At 47.1% G+C, this 20,344-nt stretch overlaps 1 gene segment (V, D, J or C); it reads left to right on the forward strand.

Annotated features, from left to right (window-relative positions):
* Positions 1–20,344, forward strand: part of LOC129080279 (immunoglobulin heavy constant gamma 1-like) — a 38,986-nt gene continuing 18,642 nt past the window's right edge. Inside the window, 1 exon segment of the C gene segment in view lies at positions 1–184. Coding sequence covers positions 1–184 — 184 coding nt within the window.

Raw genomic sequence — 20,344 nt, forward strand, 5'->3', positions numbered from 1 at the left:
ATGTCTGGCACCAGCCAGCAGGGACCTGACCCCAAGGACCGAAGCAGGGACCTGGGCCCCAACCAGGCGCCCAGCGAACCCCTGGAGCAACTCCCTATCCGCACCCCACCCTCAGCCACCCTGTCTCCAGCATTGGAATCCGGTGCTCTGGCCCCTGTCCCCAGAGCGCAGGAGGCGGTGCTGAGTATGAGGCGGCCCTGGCCCCGCCCCCATACACCCATCCCACCTGCATCCACAGTGCTCTGCCCTCTGCTCCCCTGACTTGAGCATGTTGGGAAATGCAGGCCCTGCCGTGACCACTGCACCACCCTGCCAAAGGGCTCCACCCCAGCCCCTACCATAGCCATGGGCCGAGCTGAGGAGCCTCCGTGCCAGCACAGCCCCACCTGCCCACCCATGCCTCTGGCTGCCTCCTGCAGGCAGCCCTCCATTGCTTCTCCTGGGATCTTCAAGTCACTCCCTGGTGAAGAAGGCAGGGCCCTGAACTTACGGCTCCCAAGCACCTACTGTGTGCCACCCAGTCTCTTCGTGTGCCGGGGACCCACCCAGGTCAAGCCCCAGGGAGCACCGTGGACGAGGCAGGCCCACAGGCCAGCTCGATGTCCCACCTGCCCAGCGGGCCTGGCTGAGATGTGAGCTCAGTAAGGGGTCGGGCTCTTCAAGGCGAGCGTTTCCCCCGACCCTTACAGAACTGTGTGGTGCTGCGCGAAGGCAGGGCCTGGCAGTGCTCCCAGTGCCTGCCCAGCAGGAGGAGGGTCCCCGCTGCCTGGACCAGGCGGCGAACGAGCGCTGGGAGAGGCGTGCCGGGCGGAGGTGGGCCCCGCCTGCTGTGGCTCCCCCGGGGCAGGGCTGCCGTCTGCACAGCCGCACCTGCGGGGCTCTGCTCCCGCTGTGGCCCTGCGGCCCCCTGCAACACGGCTGTCCCTTGGGCTGCTGCAGGCCTGTGGCCCAATAACCTGCTGGCCGGTCACACCCTAAACCATCAACGTGGTTGCTCGGCGATGGTCCTCAAGCACTTGGCGGACGGGGTCCCTCCAGAGCCAGAAGGCGCACTCAGGGAAAACTGACGAGGGACGCCTGGCCCTCGGGGGGTGGGAAGACAGAGCTGCACCCTCACAGGCCGGGGGCAATGGGAGGCCTCAGCCCCAACCACGGGGGGACCAGGAGGAGACCCTGCCTCACCCAAGTGCCCCCCCAGGCCACGCCGAGCCAGAAGCTGGGATGCTGGGGAGCCCAGTGGCCACCTTTCCCAGAGGCCAGCCCCTTGGGCACAGACTGGGGGGTTGGGGCCTCACATGCCATCTCTCAGCAATCCCTCTGGCCACCTCCTCTCTTGAGGACACACGTCTCCAAAGCCTGGGCATGACCACAGTGGGGCTGCACGGACAACACGCCCTCCCAGGGCGCACGCTGGCATCAGACAGGGACCGAGCAGAGCCGGGCAAACCATGCAAGAAGGCGGTGGAGGGGGTGCCAGCCCAGCCTGAGGGAGCGGCTGGGGTGCCTGAGAGGGGACTGTGCCCATCCCCTCAGCCACAGCTCTCCTGGAGGACAGGCTCTGGGTGGCCACTCACGCAGGGGCAGGAGGGAGGATTCCTGGCTCGCTGGGCCCAAGGGACCCAGGCAGGGGATCTTGGGCCCGTCCTCCGGAGAAGAAGCAAGGCCCTGGCTGAGTCTTGTCCTCGTGCGCCCTGCTCCTGACCCCTCTGGCTGCCAGCCCCCTGACTCCGGGGACTTGCTCAGGCGAAGTGGCCCTGAGGGCAGATGCCATTGCCACTGAGAAGCCCAGCTCAGCTCCAAGCAGCACGCAGCCAGAGGACCGGGCCCCCCACCCCCGCCTGGACAGAGCACTGCCGCCCACCCGGCCCCGCAGAGCCCAGCCCTGACTCAGGCACCTCTGCCTCCCACGCTCTGGCCGGCTCCATTAGCAGCGGTGGCTCCTTGCACCTGCCTCCCGTTCCGGCCCAGCCTCGGTGGTCTGCCTCCAGGCACAGGGCCAGGGGGCTGAGAGTCCACACACAGCAGGGGCTGCCATGTGAGCAACAGGGCACACGTCTGGGGTGGGCTGGGAGGCCCTCCTCCACACCAAGCCTGCTTGCAGGCTCACACTGCGGGGGCAAGGTGCGCACGCACACATGCACGACTCACGCGGAGCACTCGCGCACACATACACGCAAATAGGCAGACTCAGTACACATGCAAATGCACACATGCGCTTACACACAAGGCGTACCTGTGCTGGTCTGCAGGCGACATGCATGCTGCACACACACGACTTGCATGTTCCTGGAACCTGTCTGCTCAGGGCATGGAGCTGAGAGGCGTCCTATCTGTCTTAGGGGCCAGGTTACCACAGAGGAGCGTGCACTTCACGTGGTGCTACCGGCTGCCACAGGAACATCCGTGGGCCAAGGGCTGTGATGCCTCCGGAAGCCAGAAAAGGCCAACTGGATTCTCCGCAGGGCTTGTGGGTGGCATTGGCCCCACCACAGCTGAACATGGTCCAGCTGGGCTGTGGGAGGACACACTGGTGGTAACTCGCTCCAGCAGCCACAGAAAACGAGCACAGCACTGCTCCTCCCACTGACCTATCTCTGCCCAGGGTGCCCATCCTACCCCTGACTCGGGCCATCTCCCCAGGAAGCAGATCCCCCCTTCACCCCCGTCTCGTTGGCCTGGTCGAACTGCCTCCGTGCCCTGTGGCCCAGGGTCACGTCCACTGGGTCTCCCTGCCTGCCTACCCGTGGGGGTCATCATGGGGGCACCACCCCCCCGGCCTCCTGTCCCCCCACCTGACCGCTGTCCCTCAGCAGGCTGTCCCAGACTCTGAGGCTCCCCCATCACCAGCTCCAAGTCTGCGTGAAGCCCCAACTGCCCCTATGAAACCCCCAGGCCTCGGTCCCACCTCGCTGAGTTTCTTTCTCTGTCCTTCCAGCACATTCTATCTCTCATTTATTATACCTGTCGGCTATTCTCTGTCTCACCTAGAAAGGTGACTCCATAAGCACAGGCTCTCTGTTGCTCCCTGACAGCCCCTGGCAGGTGGGACCCAGCCGGCAGGTAGCACAGCACCAGCAGGTAGAAGGCACCCAGCACTCACGTGTGAGGGAGTGGGCGTCACCGATGCCTTGAGCTCAGCCCCCGCCTCGCGTCTGCCTTCCCCGCCACGTTCTTCTCACCTGTCGGGGATGCGCCCCCTGCTGCACTCGCACCGTCGCGTCCCTCTGAGGTCCCCCTCGCCCACTCTGCCGTCCCAGTGAATGATCCCCCACCACAGGCACCCTCGGCCCTCGACCCGCCCTGTGCCTGGCCAACCTCCTGCTCCAGGGCTAATGACACCTGGAGCTCCCTGCAGCCCTGCCGGCCTCCTGGTTGCCCCTCTGCACCCACGGCCAGTGTGGCCTTTTGAAACATGAACCGACCTGGAAGCCCCCACTCAAGCCCATCAGGGGGCTCCCGTCCCACCAGAGCGACATCGAAGTTCATCCAGCCCAGCCGGTGACCTGCAGAGCCAGGCCTGGCCAAGCCCCCTCCTTGTGGCCACCAAATCCCCTCCTCTCGGTCACAGTGCGCCACAACCTGTGTGTCTCCATGGCCCTGCCTGCCCCCCCGTCTCCAGCTGGGCCCCCTGAGAGCAGGGCTGCTGCAGGTCTAGCACCCATGCCCACGGAGGGGGAGCGTGAAGGAATGGAGGAGGGATGTGGGATCATAGCTGTCACCCGCCCCCCCACCCCGTCCCCAAGGGGGCAGCTCCTTGCTTTTTGCTCTGCCCTTGGATGTGCACCGTGAAGCCCCATCCACAGGCCCCTGGGAGGCCAGGAGGGAGCCCGGCAGCAAAGCCCGCGGCCCGTGGCTCCTCTGGGTGCAGGGCTGGGCCCAGGAAGACTGTACTGGGGCTTCATTCTGTCCAGGAAACACACTTATAAAGCGTCCTCTAACATCCGGCAAGAAGCACATCATCATCAACGCAATCTGACTTGTACACATTTCTGGGGCCGAAGCACCACCAGCTCAGGCCAGGCCCTGCCTGAAAGCCCCTGCCCAGCCAGCACCTCCAAGCTAGTAGGGTGGTTTCATGCCCTTTCCCCGTTTTCTCACAGGAAGAGCTTGGAGCTGCCTTCCCACAGGACTTCCCCTTTCCGTCTCCAGGAAAGGCCAGTTGGTCTCTGCCCTGCTATGGGAATCAATCTGCTGGAAGCCCGTGACAGCCCCTGTGGACCCCGGGCACCCCGTTTCCCTTCGCAGAAACGTGTGTGGCCCTCTCCCACACAGGCCTTCACTCAGCGCTGTGACAGGCGGGCAAGGGCAGTCCCCCCACCTGCACTGCAACTTCTGTGCCAGGAGCCACCTCTTGGGAAGAAACATCTGTTTCCCACAGTTGTAACCAGCAGGACACACCCCCACACCTGAATCGAGGCCCGACAAGCCTGCTCCGCAGTGCGGGACTCACCTCCCGGCCCCCATGTGGGGTCCACCTGGCCCCTCTCTCTTGCTGCGGGGTGGGTCTGAGCCTATCCTGCCCCCCGAGCTTGTGTGCCGAGGCCTCCAGGATCCGGACAGAAACCAGGCTGCGTTCTCTGACCAAGGCCCTGATGCCCACCCCTGACCCCTGGCGGCCCACGGCTGCAGCATTTATTCAGAAGACGAGGGGCTGGGACGAGACCTCAGAGGGCAGGCGGAGGCCGGAGGCGCAGAGACAGGGTCCGTGCCCTCGCTGGCAGGGCGGGCCTGCCAGGGCCGCAGCGACGCGCACCCATCACCAGACCATGGCGGTTATGGGAAAATACGGACTCTTGCAGTAAATAAGCGCTTTGTCAGAGTGCTGCCAAGACCAGGAACTTTAAAAATAAAACTGATAAATTTGCCTACAAAAATTTCAACATATATAGGAATAAGGTTACCATAAACAAAGTAAAACGCTGTGTGAGAAAAAGTGGCCAAAGAGTCCAGTATTGAAAGTAATCTGTATTAGGCAGCATTGTCTAGAGATGAGAGGATATGTGAGGTTGAAGTTAGATCGATCAATCAATGACAGCTAAATCAATGATAGATAGATTGATGCATATGTACAGAGAGTGGGAAGGAGACAGATTGATTTTAAGGACTTGGCTCACACGATTGTTAAGTCCGGGTGAGTCCAAAGTCTGTAAGGCAGACCAGCAGCCCAGAGACCAAGGGAAGAGTTACTGCCACAATGAGGCCTTTGGGAGGCAGAATACCCTCTTCCCCAGGGAGCGTGGGTCTTTTTCCTCTTCAGGCCCTCAGCTGACCAGATAAGGTCCAGCCACATCACAGAGGGCAATCAGCTTCACTCAGCGTCTACTGATTCAAGACTCAATCACACCTTTAGAACACCTCCGTTCTCTGGACTAGTGCCTGACCAAATGCCTGGGTTCAGTGGCCTCACCAAGTTACCCCATAAAGTCTGCTGCCACAGAGTCCTAGGGAATGAATGTTGGGAACATGCAATGAGTGGTACAAACCTGACCTTGAAAGAGAAGTTTGGGGCAAGGTAAGCAAGCGAAGGTAATTTCCAGTGGGTTGTAAATACAGATGACCAATGAAACACATGAAATTGTTGAGTTGCAAATAATCAAAGAAAACCAACTTCAAACCACTGGCCATTCATTCACTGATGACCCACTGTGTGCCCAGCAGGTGTCTAGGAGGACAGACACGCAGTGTGCCTGCACTGTGGCACTTTCTCCCTGCTGGTGGAGGTGCAACCCAACTAAAAACAAACCAATGGCCTGTGAGGCATCAGAAGCCAGATGTGGACAGAAGCACCAACACCAGGTGTGCTTAGCAGACAGATGTCCAGGGCCCTTCCTTAAGGAAGGGACTTTGACCTTCAGAGTCAGCATGGTTTCAGCAGGAGAAGATGGTGCAAAGGTCCTAGGGCAAGAATGTGCTTCAGAAGTTCAAAGAGCAGCAGGAAGACCAGTGGGGCAGCATGGGTGGGTGGGGAGACAGAGGTGGGCAGCCTCGTGGGCGTGCACCTGGCTTGTTGGGTTTCACTCCAGGTGATGGGAAGCCTGAGGAGCCTTGGCAGGTGTGGGTGCAGAAGTCTGGGTGGGAGACAGCCTGAAGGGATGGGGTGGGGCACTGGGACAGGAGTTCGAATCACGCACATCCCTGGAAGGCAGGACAGATGGGTGTGCAGAATGACGTGTCACTGCATGAATGGAGTGGCCATTTACTGAGCTCAGCGATTCAAGAATTCCCCTGTCAGCATGGCTGGTGTGAGCTGCTGGGATGGGGTGCGGCTCTGAGACCTGACTGTGCTCTTGGGAAGAAGTCAGGGAGGAAGATCAGACCTGGGAGCCACTGGCACATGGGAGGGGTCTATACACCCAGGAAGGGCTGGGATGACCTAAGAGGGAGAAAAGAAAGAAGAGAAGACAGAGGTGAGAGGCCCGGGGGAGGGGAGGACTCAGCCACCAAGGACAGAGAGCAGGGGTCCGAGAGGGGCCAGGCAGAGCAGAGGCGCAGAGCAGCAGAGCCAAAGGCAGAGAGGGTCCCGCTGTGTCCAGGGCTTCTGGTAGGTCAGGTCACAAGTCTGTGGTGACTGCCCAAGAGCTGGCTTAATGTCAAGGTGGGGTTGTTGACAGGAGAGACCTGGTTCTTGCTGACTCATGGAAAGAATTACAGATCAGCAAATTTATCAGTATGCAATCAGAATTTATTAGTGATCTGTTCCCATGGAAAAGAACACCAAGGCACATCATAATTACAGTCTGGGGTGTAGGTCCTTGCCTTTCATGACTTTGAATATCTCTTTCCAGCCCCTTCTGGCCTGCAAGGTTTCTTTGAGAAATCAGCTGGGGGTCTTATGGGAACTCCTTTGTAGGGAACTGTCTCCTTTTCTCTTGCTGCTTTTAAGATTCTCTCCTTATCTTTAATCTTGGGTGATATATTTATGATGTGCCTTAGAGTGTGCTTCCTTGGATCCAACTTCTTTAGGACTCTCTGGACTTCCTGGTTCTCCTGGAAGTCTATTTCTTTGGCCAGATTGGGGAAGTTCTTCTTCATTATTTTTTCAAATAAGTTTTCAATTTCTTGCTCTTCTTCTCCTTCTGATGCCCTTATCATTCAGATGTTGGAACATTTAAAGTTGTCTCAGAGGTTCCTAAGCTTCTCTTCTTTTTTCTTTGAATTCTTGTTTCTTCATTCTGTTCTGATTGAATGCTTAACTCTTCCTTCTGCTCCAAATGGTTGATTTGAGTCCCAGTTTCCTTACCTTTACTATTTGTTTCCTGTATATTTTTCTTTATTTCACTTTGTATAGCCTTTACTTTTTCCTCCATTTTGCCACCATACTCAACCATTTCAGTGAGCATCCTGATTACCAGTGTTTTGAACCGTGCATCTGATAAGTTGTCTATTTCTTCATCACTTAGGTGTATTTTTGGAGCTTTGATCTGTTGTTTCATTTGGGCCATATTTCTTTGTCTCAGTGCACCTGTTATGTTGGAAGGGGCAGAGCCTTAGGTATTCACCAGGGTGGGGCAACCCATAGTGCATTGTGACGCAGTTGGAGGGAGGTGTCTGAGAGGGAACAATGCTACTTGTTCGGCCCTAGGTCAGCTTTCAATCATTTCCCCTGCTACCCGCAAGATAAGTGGGCCCTTTTATGGCTGATTCCCAGGTGGGTGGGTTTGTGTACGTTCTAGGACTCTGAAGGTCTCCAACAGACTCTCCTGTGAGGCTGGGAGTTTCTCCTGCCACCACAACCCCCACAGGCTTTTGCCTCCAGAGGTCTTGAGGCTTTCTTTTCCCACCCTGGAACCCTGGGTTATGTGGTCTGCCTTGTTCCCCAGCTGTTCCTCCAGTTTATCTGCACACAAATGTGGGACTGCCAAGTCTGCCAAGCCACCCCTTCACCAACCTGGTCCTCCAGCCACCACCTTGCTGAGCTTCCACTCTGCCCAAGCTGCCCATCTCTGCATCTCCTACCAGTCTGGATTAATGTTTATTCTTTAACTCCTTGGTTGTCAGACTTCCATACTGTTCAATTTTTCTGTCAGTTCTGGTTATTTTTTGTTTTTAAATTTGTTGTTGTCCTTCTTTTGATGGTGCAAGGAGGCAAAGTGTATCTACCTATGCCTCCATCTTGGCTGGAAGTCTGTGAGTAAAAAATGTTACCTACTGATTAATAGGTAAGTGTGATGCCATCTTTCCTGAGGGGATGTGACCACCCAAATCTAGGTATGTGTGGGGGTCTATTAGCTCAAATCCTTATTTTGCTCCAGACTCCATTTGTTCATCTTGTTGTAAAACAGATACATTACAGGAGGCTGTTAATTAAAGTTGGGGAAATTACCCAAAGTTATTTATGGGCTTCTTCTAAGGGCCCTGTGGGTCTTCTGTCTTTCAGGTTTTGGGATAGAAGCACAGTTTCAAGGCTTGCTTTCCCAGACAGTGGAGACACTACACAGAATTTCAAGGATTTCCCCCTTTCGTTGCTCACATAGGGTTTCTTATAGTGTTGGAACATCTGGCAGTATCATTGGACCAGTGCAGGAAAACACCCCACCTGGTTTCAGGGACTGTAGCCTCGCTGACAGGCGAGAGGGCCCCAAGGCTGGAAATATTCAAGGAGGCTTTGGGAAAACAGGCCACTGAGGAGATGAAACCTGTCACCCTGGCAGAGGCACAGCTCCTGCTCCGCTCACATCACCCTGCTTGGCCCTGTGATGGTCAGATGTCGATGACATATAAGTTCTCTCACAAGGAGGGATGACCTAAGCCAGACATCAGCCGATATGGGCAGCAGACAAGGAGTTCGGGGACATGGAGAAAGGACAAAAAGGCCCGCACCCCTTGGCTCGGCCTGGACGTGGCCGGAGTCCTCATTCTCTCTGACAGAAGTCTCCTTATCTTTTGGTGGCTCTTCCCCACCCGCCTGGCTCAGGCTTGAAACAATACTAAAGGCAGGTTCAGCCCCAAACTGGATGGGGTGGTTCCCAGGGACAATCAGGCCTAGAAGTAGGTTCCTCTAAGCATGCTCTGCTCTTCCCTGAAAGTGATGACAACCAGCTCTTACTGGGAAGGAGACCCGGACCTGAGGTAGATCTCCTGTGTTCCTTCGATTGTTATCTATGGTCTCTATTTGTTTTCTGTGAACATAGCCTTTTGACATTGATTGATGAGCTTTGCATCCATACCCCTGTGCATTTGGTTCTCAATAAAAGCCTTTGGACATGGGGCTTCGGGGCCTTCTCTCGCGTAGAGGAAAGAGCCATGTCTTCTCTCCTGGCAAACAGAGAAGTGTTTGCGACGACTGCTGTTTATTCCCCCTCATCTGTGACAACCCCGGGGTGGGCTCTGCGGGATTCAGGGCCTCACTCCCTCCTCAGCTGGCTCCGGACAGGAACCCTCAGATCCAGGAGCCCCGTGCTCCATCACAGCACTCCCCACAACGCGTCGCTCCCCGTGACAGACCAGGCTCAGGACTGCTAAGTTAGCGGGTGGGACATGTCTCCCTCCTCCTGCCTGTCTTGGTTTACTTTTCATTCCACCTAAGTGATAAAAGGTATTTCCTGGCAACCAGGATATTAGACACTGGCCAGTAACAGCAGTGCAGTCTCAGAGCTCTTCCTACGCTGTCTTCTGCCTCAAGGTCAAGACCAGACCAGAGTGGGCTCAGAGGAGGATGGAGAGGCCAAGAACTCGGGGACAGAGCCACGTTATGTCCAACAGGGACCACAGGGTTCTGCCCCAGAGCCCAAAGAGGCCACACTCTGCCCACCACACCACACACCCATGGGGACCAACCATCCACTGCGCCCTGCGTCATGACGCGATAACTGTCAACATACTTATATGACAAATGAACTTATGTACACACCTCATGGTCATATCAGCTGAGACGTTGGTGGCCTTAAACGTTTGAAAAGGACAAAACACCTCAATTAATCAAGAGTTGGTAAAAGAAAGACAAAATAAACATAGAAACTGAAGGAAGGAGGTAATAATTATATAAGCAAAAAAATCAATAAAATATAAGAAGAGAAGCAACAGAGACACAAAACCAGAGAAGTTCTGAGGAGACTGGTCAAAAAAAAAATAAAGAAGAGAAAAAGATGGCAGAGGAGTCAATGGGAGTCAAGCTAACCTCCTCCCAAGACCAAACTGGAATTGTGACTAAATAGTGGAGAAATCACCTGGAAAACAACAGAACAATAGAGGGAGAAGAGCCTTGGAGCCACGGACAGACAGTGGAATCAACTTTCACACATCCCAATGGGTGAGAAGTGAGGTGGAGGCTTGAGAGGGTGGGCACCCACAGGCACCAGCACCAGTTGGACATTGAAACAGCCAGTTGGATCCCCCTGAGAAGAACAGGGACTGAATCATAAACAGGGACCCCTAGACTTCAGCAGCTGAAACCAGAAAAACACACAGACAAAACGTAACCCTGAAAAGCTAGGGGCGCTCTCTGCCAGAGACAGGTGACTGGAGATGCAAAGAGACATTTAAAGAGCTAACTCAAAAATTTGCAGTGGCAGCCGCCTTCCTTGATCTCTGGGTAGAGGCGGCAGCAGAGTGGGCTGGTGACTGAGGAATGATTGGTGAGGAAAACTTTGTGAAGAGAACTGAGATGGTGGCTGGCAAAGCCCCGGTGATAACTCACTTCCCACTCTGCAGCTACCATCTCGCTCAGGCATAAGGGAATCAATTAACCTGCCTTTTGCATGCTCCACACACAGCTTGTGCACATGTGAGCTGGAGGTTGAGTGCAGACAGGCTGGAAGAAGTAGAAGATCCCTGGCAAAAGGGGACACACAACTGCCCAGAGACCCTTGAGGAGAGACTGGAGACAGAGGCGTTGGGAAAAGAACAGGAAGAGGAACCAGGGAGTCCCAACTCCTTCCCCTTTTCATAGTCTCCATTGTGCCTGGGCAGACCATGCCCCCAAAGAGACAAAAACAGGAAAGCACACAATAAACAGCCCAAAATGGCCCAGTGCAGGGGCCCGCTCACAGCAGGGGGCGAGGGCGTGCAGGGTCCCGTGAGGGCACGCTCAGACTGGCGCCCAGCGAGACAGGTGGGCAGGGGAGGGGATGCGCAGATGGCTACCCGCGAGGGGTGGCAAGGGCTTGGGTGAGCCAGCGCCCAAGGGGCCAGCAAGGGAGCACATGGACCAGGACCTGCACGGGCCAGAGAGGGCATGTGCGGGCCAGTGAGTGCAGAGTGGTCGACGGAAATAGTGGATCCCTGGCCGAAGGTGTCACAGAGCTGCCCAGAGACCCTCGAGGAGATATTGGAGGCAGAGGAGTTGGGGAGTCCCAGTGCTGAATCTTCCCCAGTCCACGATCTCCAGATGAGGACAGAGTGACCAGACTGACAATCATGGGAGACAGACACAGACAGTAGATTCCTGAAAGGCTCAAACAAACAGCCCAAGGTCAGACAGGGTCAACAACTGACACCATCAGAGGCAGACTCAGAAAGAAAAGTAAAGAAAAAACAAATAAATAAAAAGAACCACCCACTACCATAGAAGTTTAATCCATAAAGTCAGGAAATCTAGATGGATCAATTGAAGTAGAAGAAAAAAAAAAAGACTATCACAAAAATAGGAAGAAAAAGAAGTTCCCCCCAAATGAAGGGAAAGGAGGAATTCCCACTGAGAGAGCTAAATGAAATAGAGGCAAGGGAACTATCAGATACTGAATTCAAAACAATGGCTCTAAGGAAGCTCAATGAGCTCAGCCAGCTCAAAGATAACTATGAGAAACTTCAGAGAAACTATCAGGAACTTACAGCAAATTATATCAACCTGGAAAAGGACATAGAAACTATCAAGAAGACACAAGAGGATATGAAGAATACAATTTCTGAATTGAAGAACACAGTAGAAGGAATCCAAAGCAGGCTGGATGAAGCCAAGGATTGAATCAGTGAGATGGAGGATAAGGTAGAAAGAAGCTCCCAGAAAGAACAAGAAATGGAAAAACGACTCAGAAAGAATGAAGAGGCATTTAGGGAAATGCAGGACAACATGAAATGCAATAATAGCCACATAATAGGGACACCAGAAGGAGAGGAAGAGGAGCAAGGGATAGAGAACCTCTTTGAAAAAGTAATTATGGAAAACTTCCCCAATTTGAGGAGAGAAAAGGTCTCATGGTCCAGGAAGCACAGAGGGCCCCATTCAAGAGAAACCCAATGAGGCCCACTCCAAGACACATCATCATTAAAATGGCAAATATCAAAGACAATGAAAGAATCCTAAGGGCAGCAAGGGAGAAACAGGTAGTAACATACAAGGGAGTCCCGACATGGCCAGCAGCTGACTTCCCAACAGAAACACTACAAGCCAGAAGGGAATGGCAACAAATATTCCAAGTCATGAAAAGCAAGGGCCTACAGCCAAGGCTGCTCTACCCAGCAAGACTCTCATTAAAATAGAAGGGGAAATAAGGAGTTTCCAAGACAAGAGAAAGCTAAAAGAATAAGTCTCCACCAAACCAGCGCTACAAGATATGCTAAGGGGACTGGTTTAAGAAGATGAAGGAAAAGAGTGAGAAAGAGAAAAACACAGGTACAAAGAGAAAAAATGAATGAGTTTCTATCGGTAATAACTCTCAATGTAAATGGATGAAATGCCCCAATCAAAAGACACAGGGTAGCTGAATGGATAACAAAACATGACCCACACATATGCTGCCTACAAGACACCCACCTCAGAACAAAAGACCTACACAGACTGAAAGTAACAGGATGGAAAAAAATATTCCAAGCAAATGGGCAAGAGAAGAAAGCAAGGGTAGCAATACTTATATCAGACAAAATAGATTTCAAAACAAAGGCCATAAAGAGAGACCCAGAAGGACACTTTATATACTTAAAGGAAGAATCCATCAAGAAGACATAAACATTGTAAACTTATATGCACCCAACATAGGAGCACCCAAATATATAAGGAAAATCTTGGACGACTTCAAAAAAGATATAGACAGCAACACACTGATAGTAGGGGATTTTAACACCCCACTGTCAAAAATGGACAGATCTTCCAAACAAAACATCAACAAGGATATTGTGGAGCTGACTGACGCAATGAATCAAATAGACTTACTGACATATATAGAATCTTACATCCCAAAGAAGCAAAATAAACATTCTTTTCAAATGCGCATGGAACTTTTTCAAAGATAGACCCCATGATAGGACACAAAGCAAGTCTCAGCAAATTCAGGAAAATTTAAATAATACCAAGCTTTTTCTCAGGCCACAAGGGCTTGAAACTGGAAATCAACCTCAAAGAGAAACTTCAAAAACTTGCAAATTCATGGAGACTGAACAGTACACTATTAAACAATGAATGGGTCAATAATGAGATAACAGAAGAAATCAAAAAGTTTTGTAAACAAATGAAAATGAACACACAACAGTCCAAAACCTATGGGACACAGCAAAGGCAGTCCTGAGAGGGAAGTTCATAGTAATACAGGCTTACCTAAAAAAAGGTAGAAACATTTCAAATAAAAGACCTAACACTACAATGTCAAGAACTGGAGAATAAAAAACAAATAAATCCTAGAGCAAGTAGAAGGAAGGCAATAATCAAGATCAGGGCAGAACTGAATGACATAGAGACAAAAAAAAAAAAAACAATTCAAAGGATCAACCAATCCAGGAGCTGGTTCTTTGAAAAGATAAATAAAATCGACCAGCCTTTAAGCAGACTCATCAAGAAAAAAAAGGGAGAGGACCCACATAAATAATATCAGAAATGAAAGAGGAGAAATAACAATGGATACCAAAGAAATACAAAGAATTAGAAGAAACTACTATGAACAATTATATACCAAGAAATTTAAAAACCTCAATGAAATGGACAATATCCTAGAAAAGTGTAATCTTCCAACAAAGAATGGGGAAGAAGCAGAAAGCCTGGACAGACCGATAACAGCTGGGGAAATTGAAGCCGTAATCAAGAAACTCCCGGCACACAAAAGCCCTGGGCCAGACAGTTTCACAGGAGAATTTTACAAAGCATTTAAGGAAGATCTAACCCCTGTCCTCAGACTATTCCAAAAAATCCAAGAGAAGAGAAGACTCCCAGACTCTTTTTATGAGGCCAGCATCACCCTGATCCCAAAACCAGATAAAGACCCTACAAAGAAAGAAAACTGCAGGCCAATTTCGCTGAAGAACATAGACACTAAAATCCTCAACAAAATATTGGCAAACGGCATCCAGCAATACATTAAAAAGATTAGCCACCATGATCAAGTGGGATTCATCCCAGGGATGCAGGGATGGTTTCGTATACGCAAATCAATAAACATAATACATCACATAAACAAAAGAAAAGACAAAAACCACATGATCATCTCAATAGATGCAGAAAAAGCATTGGATAAGGTATAGCACCCATTTATGATCAAAACACTCAGCAAAATGGGAATAAATGGGGCATCCCTCAATGTAATAAAGACCATATATGAAAAACCTACAGCCAACCTCATATGCAATGGGCTAAAACTAAAAGCTTTCCCCCTAAGATAGGGAACATGACAAGGATGGCCACTTTCACCACTTCTATTCAACATAGTATTGGAAGTCCTAGCCACAGCAGTAAGACAAGAAAAAAAATTAAAGGCATCCAAATAGGAAAGGAGGAAGTAAAACTATCATTGTTTGCAGATGACATGATAGTGTACATAGAAAACCCTATAGACTCCACCAAAAAACTACTCAACCTAATAAGTGAATTTGGCAAAACAGTGAAATACAAAGTCAATATTCAGAAATCAAAGGCATTTTTGTATACCAGCAATGATATAGAAGAAGAAATCAGGAGAAAAAAAATACCATTCGCTATAGCAAGAAGAGAAATAAAGTACCTAGGAATAAACTTAACCAAGGAAGTAAGAGACCTGTACGCAGAAAACTATGTAACATTGAAGAAAGAAATTAAGGAAGACACAAATAAATGGAAGCATATACCGTGTTCATGGATTCAAAGAATTTATATCACCAAAATGTCTGTACTACCCAAAACAATTTATAGATTCAATGCAATCCCTATTAAAATATCAATGACATAATTCAGACATAGAACAGACATTTCAAAAATCTATATGGAACCATAAATGACCCCAAATAGCAGCAGCAATTTTGAGAAAGAAAAACAAAGTAGGAGGGATCACAATAACAGATATTAAACTATATTTCAAAGCCACTGTACTCAAAACAATCTGGTACTGGCACAAGAACAGACCCATAGACCAGTGGAACATGGAAATACTATTTTGTATTTCTATTTTTCCCAGTCTAAGGGAAAAGAGGCATCCCCAGAAAGAGAACTGAGTGAAACAGAGACAAGTAAACGATATTTTGTAAAGCTCAGAGAGAATTACAAAAAACTACAGGGAAACTACAAGGAACTTACTGCAAAGTATATCAGCGTGAAAAAGGACATAGAAACTATCAATAAGAGACAAGAGGAAATGAAGAATACAATTTCTGAATTGAAGAACACAGTAGAAGGAATCAAAAGTAGGCTAGATGAAGCTGAGGATCGAATCAGCAAACTGGAGGATAAGGTAGAAAAAAGCTCCCAGAAAGAGCAAGGAAATGAAAAAGACTAAAAAAGAATGAAGAGGCATTTAGGGAAATGCAAGACAACCTGAAACGTAATAATATCCATATAATAGGGATACCAGAAGGAGAAGAAGAGGAACAAGAGATATAGAACCTGTTTGAAAAAATAACGATGGAAAACTTCCTTAATTTGAGGAGAGAAAAAGTCACACAAGTCCAGGAAGCACAGAGGGTCCCATTCTAGAGGAACCCAGAGAGGCCTGCTCCAAGACACATCATCATTAAAATGGCAAATAACAAAGACAAACAGAGAATTCTAAAGGAGGCAAGGGAGAAACAGGCAGTAACATACAAGGGAGCCCCAATACAGCTAGCAGCTGACTCCTCAACAGAGACACTGCAAGCCAGAAGGGAATGGCAAATATTCCAAGTAATGAAAAGCAAAGGTCTGCAACCAAAATTGCTCTACGTAGCAAGGTTCACAATTAAAATGGAGGGAGAAGTAAGAAGTTTCCCAGACAAAAGAAGGCTAAAAGAATACACCTCCACCAAACCAGCACTGAGAAATATGCTAAAGGGACTGCTTTAAGATGAAGAAAAAGCTTCTTTGAATACCCAGTCCTTTCAGAGTTGCTAATACTCGATATTGCCAATATTTTTAATACTCATTAATCTGATTGTGACAATGATGGTATTTTAATTGTTCCTTTACTATTTGTTGAAACTAAAACTGTTTTTGTATATTTCTTACCTATTTCTATTTTTTTTTAAAAAGCTTTAAATGACTTTTTGGTATTCTTTATTCATTTATTGATTAAAGGTTTGTAGAACTTTTTTCCCTAAAAAAAGGGAAAAAACCTATTAACCCTTTTTTAGATGTGTTGCAAATACTTTCCTATTCTATTACTTGTCCTTTAACTTTTTTTATATGTAGATTACTATATAGTCTTAAATGTTTAATACAATCATATTATCAATATTTACTTTATATCTTCTGGGGTGGAATATTTTACTTCAGGTCATGAAAAATATTAGTTCTATTTTCTCCCAAACTCCTTAGATTCTACATATTTATTTTTAACTCACCTGAATATTTCTTGTATAATATGTGAAATAGGGCTCTATACTTGTTTTATTTCAAGTAATAACAGTCTGTGCACCTTATTGGTTGAATAAACCTTACTTTACCCATTGATCTGAAATATCAACTTAATTATATATTACATTGTTAAACAGATACATATGTTTGTTTCTAGAATGCTCATTATATTTCATTGATCTACTTATTTCTGTGCTTGTGTTGTTGGTTTTATTGCTGAGACTTTATAATGGTTTTAGTTTTTTAATATTTTATAATTTGACATTTAAAAAAAAAATCAATCTGCATTTAAGAAAGACTGAACAAATGAAAGAAAGAAAGAGATGGAACTCCTACCTTTTGTGACAACATGGATGGAAGTGGGGAATATTAAGCTAAGTGAAATAAGCCAATTGATGAATGAGAAATGCCATATGATCTCACCTATAAGTGGACTCTATTCAACAAAATAAATCAATGAACAAAACAAACCACAGGCATGGAAACATGGAGCAGGCTGATAGTGACCAGGGGGGAGGACAATGGTAGAAAGAAGGGGAAGGGACTAGACAAAGAACATGTATGAATGACCCATGGACATGGACAACAGAGTGGGAATTGACTGTGAGAGTCGGGGGTTGGGTGTAATGGGTGGAGGGGGGTAAAGGGGTAAAAACTGAGACAACTGTAATAGAATAAACATGATTTATAAATTTAAAAAAATAAAAATGTAAAAAATAAATAAAATTTGTTTTTTCTTGAATAGTTTTAGTTTCACATTTAAATGAAGCTGACAGTACAGAGATTTTCCATATATTCCTGCTCTATTAAAAAAATCCACATCTTTACCTATTTTTAACCTCTTGCATCAATATCTATGACAATTGTTTTATAACAATTGTTATTATAAACTAAAGTCCATAGTTAAGATTGTGAAAATGAACACACAATGACAGAAAACCTATGGGACATGGCAAAGGCAGCCCTGAGAGGGAAGCTCATAGCAATACAGGCTTAAGTAAAGAAGATAGAAAAACCTCAAATAAACAACCTAACCCTACATCTAAAATAACTAGAGGAAGAACAGCAAACAAAGCCCAGAGAGCGTAGAAGGAGGGAAATAATCAAGATTGGGAAATAATCCAATATTGGATTTGCATTGTTTTATTAGCTTCTTTAAATGATGAAGAAGCTAATAAAACAATGCAAAGGATCAATGAAATCAGGAACTGGTTCTTTGAAAATATAAACAAAATTAACAAACCTTTAACTACACTCATCAAGAAAAAAAAAGAGGAGCCAAATAAGTAAACTTGGAAATGAAAGAGAAGTAACAATTGATGCCACAGAAATACAAAAGATTGTGAGAAATAATATACTATGAACAACTATATGCCAAGAAATTGGACAACTGGGTGAAACAGATAAATTTCTAGAAATGTACAGTCTTCCAAAACTGATACAGGAAGAAGCAGAAAGCCTGAATAGACCAATAACAACTAGCAAAATTGAAGCAGTCTCACTGCAAAAAGAAGCAAAAAACTCTTGGCACACAAAAACCCTGGTCATGATGGCTTCACAGGCAAACTTTACCAAACATTCAAAGAAGAACTAATGCCTATCTTTTAAAAGTATTCCAAAAAACTCAAAAGAGGGAAGACTCCCAAACTCTTTCTTAGGCCACTACTATCCTCATTCCAACACAAGGTAAAGACACAACAACAACAAAAACTACAAGTCAATATATCTGATGAACATAGATACTAAAATCCTCAACAAAATACTGGCAATCTGGATTCACAGATACATTAAAAAGATTATACACCACGATCAAGTGAGATTCATCCCAGGGTTGCAAGGATGATACAATATTCACAAATCAATAAACATAATACATCACATAAATAAAATGAAGGACAAAAATCACAAAATCATATCAATAGATGCTGAAAAGCATTTGGTAAAATCCATAATCCATTTATGATAAAAAAAAATCAGCAAAGTGGGAATAAAGGGAGTATATCTCAAGCTAATACAGGTCATATATTGAAAAACTTACTGCCACCATCATACTCAATGGGCAAAAACTAAAAGTATTTCCCTTAAGACAGGAGCAAGACAAGGGTGTCTGCTTTCACCTCTCTTATTCAACACAGTACTGAAGTTCTAGCCATAGTGATCGGACAAGAAGAAGAAAAAAAAGCTTTCCTAATTGGAAAGGAGGAAGTAAAACTGTCTTATATGCAGATGACATGATAGTGTGCATAAAAAACCCTATAGACTGCACCAAAAGACTACTCAGCCTAATAAGTGAATTTGGCAAAGTAACAAGATACAAAGTCAATATTCAGAAATTTATGGCATTTTTGTACACCAGCAATGAATTATCAGAAGGAGAAACTAGGGGAAAATCCCACTTACTATAGCAACAAGAAAAACAATAAAGCATTTAGGAATAAATTTAACCAAGGAGGTAAAAAGCCTGTACTTGGAAACTATAGAACACTGAAGAAAGAAATTGAGGAAGATAAAAATAAATGGAAGCATATACCGTGTTCATGGATTGAAAGAATTTAACATCATTAAAATGTGCACACTACCCAAAGCAATCTATAGATTTAATCCAATCCTATTCAAATACCAATGGCATATTTCACAGATCTAGAGAAAATATTTCAAAACTTTATATGGAACCAAAAAAAGACCCTGAATAGCCTCAGCAATCTTGAGAAAGAAGAACAAAATTGGAGGGATCACACGTAAATTTACAAAGTGGACCACTACTCAGCAGATATAAAGAAGGAACTCCCATACTTTGTGACAGCATGGATGGAACTAGAGACCATTATGTTAAGTGCAATAAACCAGGCAGTGAAAGACAGATACCATATGATCTCACCTATAAGAGGAATCTAATTAACAAAATAAACTAATGAAGAAAATAGGACCACCAGCATGGAAACATAGAGCAGACTGAAAGTGGCCAAAGGGGAGAGGGGAGGGTGATAATGGTGGAAATAAGGGGAAGGAGCTTGATAAAGAACATGTATGAATGACCTACGGGCATGGACAGCATTGTGGTAATTAAATATGGGAGTGATGGGGATGGGCAGAGGAAGACAAAGGGGGAAAAATTGGGACAACTGTGGTAGAATAACAATAAAAATGATTAAAAACTTAAAATTGATAAAAGACTTAAATATAAATTGTGATACCATAAAAGTCCTATAGGAAAACATAGGCAGTAAAATTTCAGATATTCCATGTAACAATATTGTTGCTGATGTATTCCCTAGGGCAAGGAAAATAAAGGAAAAATAAACAAATGTGACTACATAAAATTAGAAAGCTTCTGCACAGCTAAAGAAAACATCATCAAAATGGAAAGGGAACAGACTGTGGGATAAACATATTTACCAATGATACATTGGATAAGGGTTTGATCTCCCGAATATATAAGGAACTCATACAACAAAACCAGAAAGATAAAAAAAATCCAATTTAAAAATGGTCACAGGACCTCAACATCACTAGCCATCAGACAGATGAAAGTTAAAACTGCAATGAGACACCACTTCACACAGGTCAGAGCAGCCATCACAAACAAATCAACAAACAACAGGTGCTAGAGAGGTTGTGGAGAGAAGGGAACCCTATTGGACTGTTGGTGGGAATGCAGACTCATGCAGCCACTGTGGAAAACAG

This window comes from Pteronotus mesoamericanus, unplaced genomic scaffold (genome assembly GCF_021234165.1).
Source record: "Pteronotus mesoamericanus isolate MK-2021 breed Mesoamerican mustached bat unplaced genomic scaffold, CSHL_Meso_final contig_87, whole genome shotgun sequence".
Classification (NCBI taxonomy): Eukaryota; Metazoa; Chordata; class Mammalia; order Chiroptera; family Mormoopidae; genus Pteronotus; species Pteronotus mesoamericanus.